Here is a 9,213-nt window from a genome sequence, read left to right as displayed (position 1 = left end):
ATCTCTATTTAATATAGGCAAATCATGTAAATCCTGTTTAAGTTTGCATAAGTGCAAGTTGTTTAGCTAATTTCCTGTTTGTGCATATCAGTTTGCAGTTGTATGCAGAGTAGTCGACTACTAAGATGAGTAGTTGGCTACTCTGTCTCAAAATATATTACACAAAAACTTTCACATAGTAGAGTAGTCGACTAGTATGTATAGTAATCGACTACTCACACTTAGTTCAATTTTCCAGATTTTGGCTAAACTCAGAGTAGTCGACTACTCAGGCTAGTAGTCGACTACTAAGGCTGATTTTCTAAGTTTTGTTTTGTTTTGTTTGAGATGTGTTTATAATAGAGTAGTAATCGTTCATACACATGTTGGATGTCGTTGATAAGCACAGCTCAGTACTATATGGGATAGTGCATCGATATACCAGATATACATGTTTATATATGAGGTGGATATCGTTGATGAGCTCAGTTCAGCACTACATGAGGTAGTGCGTCAATATTCCACATGTATAGGCTATTGAGTCGGATTTTAGGAGGCTTGATCTAGCTGTCCGTCCCGCACTAGGGTACGATGAGGCTCGTGAGCCGTATTTCTAGGATGCCTATTTGGTAGTCCATCCCACACTTATGTTACGTACTAAGATCGCGATGAGACTAATGAGCCGTGTATATAGTTTAGGATACCTACAAGGTAGTCTGTTACACTGAGACAATTACTTGATAGCCTAAGCATAACAGATGTCGGTTATGAATACGACCTATCGCTGAACTATATGATCGAGATACATTACTTTTGAAAGTATACAAAATTATGTGTTGGTATCTTATTCTATCTTCCCAGTGATAGTGAAAGATATTATAAATACGATGTGTTGATGTCTTAATTCTTTTACTGCTTTCTTTACTTATTAGTTGCGATCAATGATTAGAGATTCACAACTTGAGACATATGGTATATATATGAGGGTTTTATTGTTTGGATTATTTCGCTCGACGTACCAGTCTCGTGTTGTGGATTTCCAATTGTTGATTCCATTAGATTGTCTTTTCTTAGTTCGGTGTTAATATTTAGGGGTCTACAATTTGAGACATATGGTATATACATGAGGGTTTCCTTGTTTGGATTATTTCGCTCGACGTACTATCTCTCGTCTTGTAGGTGTCTAAATATTAACTCCATTAGATACGGAAAAAATAAATCTAGGTAGACTATGCTTAATAGATAGAGCCTTCACTCCATCTAGCAGCCCTTCCCTTGGGGCGGATGGAGGTGATCTTGCTGTAGCACTCTGACGCTCTTTATGTGGTTCTTTTTGTTATTTTCTCTTCTTTCAAGCAGTACAAAGGTACGAAGAACCGCAGGATGATGGAGTTCTTGCATAGTCGTCGACACATGAGTTTTTAGAGGCTCCACAGTAGATTTTATGTTTTATGCAAACATTAGAGTTTTATTCTTATTTTGTAAAGGCAGTGTGCCTTAGTACAATTCTAGTTGATTTATGTTGACATTCTCATTATTTTGGTGCCTTAGTACGATTCTAGTTGATTTATGTTGACATTCTCATTATTTTGGTTATTAGATGTATTACTGTTGAGACATGAATCTTTTTATTTATGAGATATCTTTTCTATATCATGTCTATTATATTTATTCCCTTATTTTGCCTGTTTTGTACCTACACTCCTATTTGATTCTACTAGAGGATATTGTTGTGATTGGTGAAACGTGTTTATGCACAGTGTGAGTGCATGGCAGGTTTGACATCTCTGGTTCACCTTGGACTGTAGCCTTGTGTGAAACCAGGCGCGTCACATCTTGAAAGCTTTGCTCCATCATAATGCCTCCACCTCCTTGGATATCATCGTTATCGCTCTTTGTTCCATCCAATCCTCCAACGTTGGCACTAATATGCTTGAAAAATTATAATCTACATAATATAACTCAACAAGCAATTAGCACCAATAATGATGTTTGTTAATCATCATAAAAACAAGAGGGCTAACAATCTTTCCCTTTTTGATGATGACAAACAACCATTGTTCAATAGCAAATGAAATTGAATATTTTCTTATAGCATAGATAGTTGCTCCCCCTATCTATAAGGCTCTCTCCCCCTAACTATCTTCCTCGACCCCTTCATTCTTGGTCACCTCATCTCTCTCTCCATTCTTGTCCTCTTCATCCTCAAATACGAGCTCATTATCAAGGTTTTCTCCATCGACATCATGCTTGTCCTCTTCTTCCACGGTTGGCTTTCCTTTCATCTACTGTGCAATAAGCTTCTTCACATTGTCCTTTAAAACCAATGGATCTACTATGTCACTAGATCCCTCCAACCCCTTAACCTTTTTGTTAAGACTATGAATCTCGTTCATGAAGGTTTGACACTACATTTTCTTGGATACCCTCAATGCACGACATATTCTGTGGTTTACTTTAGCAACATTTCTCTAAAATTTCAGCTGCTCCTCAATTGATAACGCCTCAATCTCATCTTCCCTTTCGAAAGCATCATTAATGACTTTTGACAAAATCTATAATTTACAAATAAGAAGTAGTTAACATGTTGCTTATAAAGGTTAACATGTTGCTTATAAAGGTTAACAGTTAAAGGACTACAGTTAACACATACAAATTAAAGGTTCTTTAATCATCTATCTAAATTGGAAAATAGTTAACATGCAACAATGAAATATAACAGTTACGCTATACACCTTAACAAACAATAGCCAAACTTGTTATCCACCAATAAAACTTAATACATGTTCTGTAAAGTCAGGTATCAGCTACCAATACCTTCAACCAATGTCCAGAGTTAACAGTTTATAAGAAACATTAGTAGCTTATAACAAAACATAACAGCCATTTATTCAGCCCTAACATTAATATATTAAATTACATAGATCCAGGCATATAGTTCACAATGCACCAACATTAATCTATAACATCTATCTAAATTGGAAAATATAACATTCCCTGATGATGATGCATGGGTGGACGAAGACTTAGAGGCGGGAGAGGATGTGAGAGAATCGGTACCATGGTCGGTCTCAGATGGCAAAGGGGGGTCTTCGTACTTCTTGGAAGGCGAGGGGGGATCTTCACCAGTTGACGTCGGTGAGGGGTGTGCTTTAACCTCGGTCGAGGGTGAGTCTTCTCGCTTGTCGTTCGTTGGTGCATGTTCCTGACGTTGCAGCGGCGGAGGAGGATGGTGAATAAATTCAAATTCGTTTGCTGATTTTTTCTCCATCTTTGATCCAGTTTTGACCTAACCCTAGAGTACAGATTTGGGTATTTCGTCGGAGAGAGGGCAAGAGACAGATTGCGGGAGGGAGAGAGGAGAGAGAGAGCAAGCCTCGATAATGGCGGAGTGGACGGGCAACATCACCAACGCACGGAGGCTATAGCGGAGTGGGCGGGAAGGGTAGAGTCGGGTTTCTGAGGATTACAACTCATTCTGCTGAGCTGGAGGGGCTGAAAGGCACTTTTATAGTGTATTTTGGGTTTATACAAAAAAGTAAAAAGTACATGGGGCTGTTACACAATGATTTTTCACTTTTGGGGCCTTGAAGCAATTTTTCCTTTTAATATTGATATAGTGTTAAAAACTATAATTTGAATATATATAAAGTTTAGAAAATAATTCAATACTAGAATAAATTAATAATCACTTACATCACTGTCATTCAATTCCTTTACTTCAAAAATGTCATCAATTGTACCATTGTCGATTTCAAATTTGACTTGTGTGCTTAGTGATCTTGTTTCGATTTCCAAAATTTGGCATTGGGTTGGCGCATCAATATAACTGAGGATAAGTAGAAATAAGATAAGTAAAATACTTACTTATAATTCTAATAATTGCGAATAAATTTTATAGAAAGGGAATTATATTATTTCACAAAAATTTATAAAATACCCTTGAGTTTGAACAACATACTTATTATCACTCAGATTTATATAAAACTTTATAGAACACGTGGACAAAAGATTTGTCAATCCTTTCACTGTGAAAATAAAATGAATAGAAACATAATATAATATTAGGTATATTTAATTATTGTAAGTTTATAATTAGACATACAAATATAAATTATCATATGTATACACAAACACTCTCTCTCTCTCTCATACCTTTAAATCTAGAATACAATAAATCGATCACGATAACAATCATTGAGCTTTGGTTCTCCCGTTTAAATTTTTCATTCAGATGTTATATCACTATTTGTGTACATATGAGTGCTGATGACTATTTAGTCTAGTTTTTGTACGCCTCGACGCCATCTCCTCCTTCAAGATCGATGACTTCCATTGCCATCTCCTCCTTTAATCTCGACCACTCCTAACCGCTTAAATTATTGTAGTGCATGTTGTTCATATAATTTTTGGAGTCTAAGTTGTACATATAATTTTACTATGTAAGTTTGGTTAGGGAATTGTTATCTTGTATACCGCAGTTTTGCATACTACAGTTTCATCAACACTCATATGTACACAAAATCTTGGCTTCTTTTCTGCAGGCTTCAGAATTTGAAAAGAGCACATCAAAGTTTCATCAGCACTCATATGTACAGAAAAAGTGATATATAATCTGAATGAATTATAAGGCCATCTCCAACACAACGGCAAAATGCCGCAAACAGTCCATTTGCCGCTGCGTTGGTTCTCCAATCCAGCGTCATTCTCTGCGGCATTTTAGCGGATATGAACAATGCGACGCCAAATATGGCGTCGCACTATTTCTCACTCCGTTACTATTTTTTTAATTTTTAATTTTTTAACTTTTTATTTTTACCTTTTAATTTTATGTATTTATAATTTAACCCCAACTGTTTTATTTAAATTTATAAAACAACCCCAATAATATTTAAATTTTATAATTTTACCCCAATTGTATAATTTGGACAAAATAAATTATTTTTTAAAAATAAAAATAATGTTAAAATTTAAAAGACATTATTATTAATTATAATATTAAAATCTAGACATTATAATTAAAGTCCCATGATATACAAATTAAAAATATAAAGAGCAATCCTAATACATAATTCCAATATAAATTACATAACTGAAATACATAACATATAAAAACTGACACATATTATATAAAACTGCATTAAAATAAAACATAAAATATAAAGTAGACATATAACATTACATAAGATGGACAAGCAACTCTCAATAATCTGGTAGATCGGATCTAGAGTTTCCAATATCATTGAAATAATTACCAAAATTAGAAGCAGATCCTTGTTCTTGTTGATTTCATTTTTGTATTATTTTAATTTGTTGAGCTCGAACATACTCACGTATGGTTGGATCAGCAATGAAATTCAAATCTTTCATTATAATTTTCCATTCATCTCTATCTTTTTTTTCATGGCTATCTTTTCTCGTTCGATATCAAATGCTACTTGCATGTCCAAGCTCGTCTTGTCTAACCTGTCTATAAGTAAGTTGTTATTTGTGTCGATTGAGTCCACTACACTTGACTCATGATCATTATTTTCCTTTTCAATTTGGATTTTTTTACCCTAATAGGTCATTTAGGTGGAGTAAATGATGACAGTCCAGGAGATGTTGATATAGGAGATTCCGGAGTGGGATTATCTGATTATGACGAGTCGAAGTTCACACTTTGGGGTTGTCTTCGACCAACTTGTCTTGCTGTGGGGACATCATCTTTAAAATTTTCAAAATTTTTAACCATATTTCAGACATTATCAAAGTTGAAACCTTTTTTGTACTTTGGTTCTTGCATAAATAACATCTTTGCTCGAACTAACTGCAAATTATAGTAAACATCAAGCTATGTATTTCAATAATAATAATAAATTTCAAAAGATAATTAATAGAATACTTACAATATCTTCATATGAAGCACCACTTGGATTCAGATTTTCTACTTGTCTCAAGCACGCATTTAATTTCCTTACTTCATTACTTATGATTTCCATTCGAGAATGAACTGATTGGCTCGTACGAACCTCAAAATACTGATCTCGAAGTTCATTGTATCTGTCCTCCACACGAGACCAAAATGCATCTCAAGACTAGTTTCTACCGATAATAGGGTCTTGAGAAATATCCATGAATACTTGACAAAGGAGCACATCTTCAGTAACCGTGTATCCAGATGATCGAACATACATTTTTTTTTTGTAAAAAGCGGTTCGTTTGGAGATTAGAAATACTTTAAAGAAATACTTCGAATTGGGTGGTTTGAAGTAGAATTCATGAATGTTATTTATAGCCAATTCAAATTTGTTTTTTTTTTTTTGAATTTGAATTTGTCGGTGGTCAACATTTGAAATTGAATCGTTGTGTACAAACAGCTCAGCTTTACACATTGTCCAACGTATACAGCTAAGCATTCATTGAATTGTGTGATAACTTTATATGAGTAGGAATCATTTTCTGAAATCAGCTCAGCTTTATACACTGTCTAACGTATACAGCTAATCATTCATTGAATTATGTGAAAACTTTATATGAGTGGGAATCATTTTCTAAAATCAGCTCAGCTTTACACATTGTCCAACGTATACAGCTAAACATTCATTGAATTGTATGAAAACTTTATATGAGTAGGAATCATTTTCTAAAATCAGCTCAGCTTTACACATTGTCTAACGTATACAGCTAAGCAAATTAAAATTTTGTGACAAATTGATAACAGCTGGAAATCATTTACTGAACTCAGCTCAGCTTTACACATTGTTCAACGTATACAACTAAGCAAAGTTTTATAAATAGCATACTAGATTAGGTTCCTCCACACAATTATTCGTTGTTGTGTTAAAATTATTATTCCCCTTTCTGCATACTTCAGTCATTATTTTCTTACTTCAAAAATGAATTTCGATGCTGGAGATCCATCATATTTATCATCATCTTCATCTTCGGATAATGATAATTTTCTAAAAAAGATCATGGCAGCGATTGATGAAACCGAAGAAGTAATTCGTGAGTACATTAACAACAACATGATCCTCGCTAATAATTTATGTCAATAAAACTACCAACCGATCCATGGTGGCTCGATTCCCGATCATGCAGTGATCAACCGCGATCGAGAAACTGCACATCAGAATTTGGTCATAGATTACTTTGCCGATTATCCACGTTTTGGTGAAGATATGTTTCGTCGTCGATATTAGATGTCTCGAAGTTTGTTCCTTCGTATTGTTGATGCAGTGAATGATCATGACTATTACTTCCAACAATAAAGTGATGGACCTGATAGAATGGGATAATCATCGTTACAGAAAGTAACAACTATTTTTCGCATGTTGGCATACGGTCTACTAGCTGATGCTACAGACGAATACATTAAAATAGGTGAGCCAACAGTAATTGAAAGTATGATAAAATTTTATCGTGCTATGATGGAGATATTCGCAGAGCGGTATCTACGAACACCTAACGCTAATGATATTGCTAGGCTACTCTATATTGGTAAAAAACATGGTTTTCCAAGAATGTTAGGAAGTCTTGATTGTATGCATTGGAAATGGAAAAATTGTCCAATGACATGGTCTGGGCAATACGCAGGACGTAGTATGTCACCAACTATTATCCTTGAAGCTGTACCAGATTATGATCTTTGGATATGGTACGCATATTTTGGTATGCCAGACACCAATAATGATATTAATGTGCTGGAGTCATCTAATCTTTTCTCTAATCTAGCTCAAGGTATTGCTCCTCCCGCTCACTATGTTATTCAAGGAAAAGAGTATAACATGAGTTATTATTTACCTGATGGTATATATCTAAAATGGGCTACTATTGTACAAACAATCCAACAGCCACAAGGTAGGAAGAAAAAATATTTTGCCATGAAACAGGAAGCATGTAGAAAAGATGTAGAACGTGCGTTCGAAGTTCTCCAGTCACGATTTGTAATTATGGCAGGATCAGCACGTTTTTGGAAAAAAATATGTGTCACATGACATAATGACTGCATGCATTATTATGCACAATATGATAATCGAGGATGAACATGATCTTTATGCACCAATTCAAGAAGTGAGGGAAGCACCAACACCAGAAGTTGATATTGTAACTGATGAAATTATAAGATTTAATCAATTTATTGCACGTTACAAACAAATAAAGGATAAAGATGCCCATATTGCGCTTCGTAATGCATTGATAGATCATCTATGGGAGGAATACACTAATTCAGATAGTTAAGTGCACATTGAATTTGTAATTTTTACATTGTTGTTAATGTTTAATTATTTTCTTATATTTTACTTTCTGTTGTGTTCTTAAATAAAATATTTGGCAATATCAATAATAAAAATATAATATTTTAGCAAACAAGTTATTTTAATTAATAAAATAATATTTTATTAGTTTAATTTTTTAAATAATAAATCATTTTGTTTGAAAAATATGTGAAAAAATTTTGATATGTAGGGTTAATTGTTGAAATAGTTAAAAATATAAGGAATAAAAAAAATAATATAAAAGTAGATAAAAAGGAATATACTGAGAATATTATTTTTTGGTGCAAAAAATAGCGTAATAGGTTGGAGATGAATTACTGTTTGATGTGACTTTTGCACCATTTTGGTGCAGAGTTTGCACCATTTTGGTGCGATGGGTTGGAGATGGCCTTACACGAAAAAATATAAAATAAACATCCTAACATGTGAATTACAGAGTCCAAACTATAGTTTTACAATCATCATATGGTGAATTAAGTGCATACAAGAGAGCTGCATAAAACTATTGTTTTATAATAATCGAGGCATCAATCTGAGGCATCGAGGAAGGAATCTGAGGTGTCAAGGCGTCGAGAGAATATGAGGCATCAAGGAGGATGAGGAGGGCCACACAGAGGAGGAGGTGTCGGGCGACATCAACGCCTCGATCAGATCTGAGTGCATCGAGTAGTGGAAAGCGACGTCAAGGGACCCGAGCGGTATCGAGGTGACACAGTGTCAAGGAGGGGATCTGAGCGAGTCGAGGAATCAAGTTGTCGAGGGGACATGATCGACGAAGCTCTGTCGATCTACGATGGACAATAGTGACCTCTGATCCTGAGCGGCGGAGAGCGGTAGGCAGAGAGGGGGACGCTGCAGCAGAGATCAGGTCTTACCGGCAGAGAGGGAACGATAGAGAGGGGAAGACGGAGTTCAAGTCTTAACGGTGGAGCTCAGATCCTAAGCAGAAGAGAGGGGGCAAAGAGCGGCATCA

At 35.0% G+C, this 9,213-nt stretch overlaps 1 protein-coding gene across 1 annotated transcript; it reads left to right on the top strand.

Annotated features, from left to right (window-relative positions):
* Positions 7,392-7,958, top strand: LOC109841693. Its single transcript, XM_020410640.1, has one exon. It carries the CDS (start codon positions 7,392-7,394, stop codon positions 7,956-7,958), a length of 567 nt encoding a protein of 188 aa, XP_020266229.1.

Source organism: Asparagus officinalis, chromosome 5 (assembly GCF_001876935.1).
Source record: "Asparagus officinalis chromosome 5, Aspof.V1, whole genome shotgun sequence".
NCBI classification, from domain to species: domain Eukaryota; kingdom Viridiplantae; phylum Streptophyta; class Magnoliopsida; order Asparagales; family Asparagaceae; genus Asparagus; species Asparagus officinalis.
Note: the sequence above shows the minus strand (reverse complement) of the source record. Positions and strands in the feature narration are given on the sequence as shown.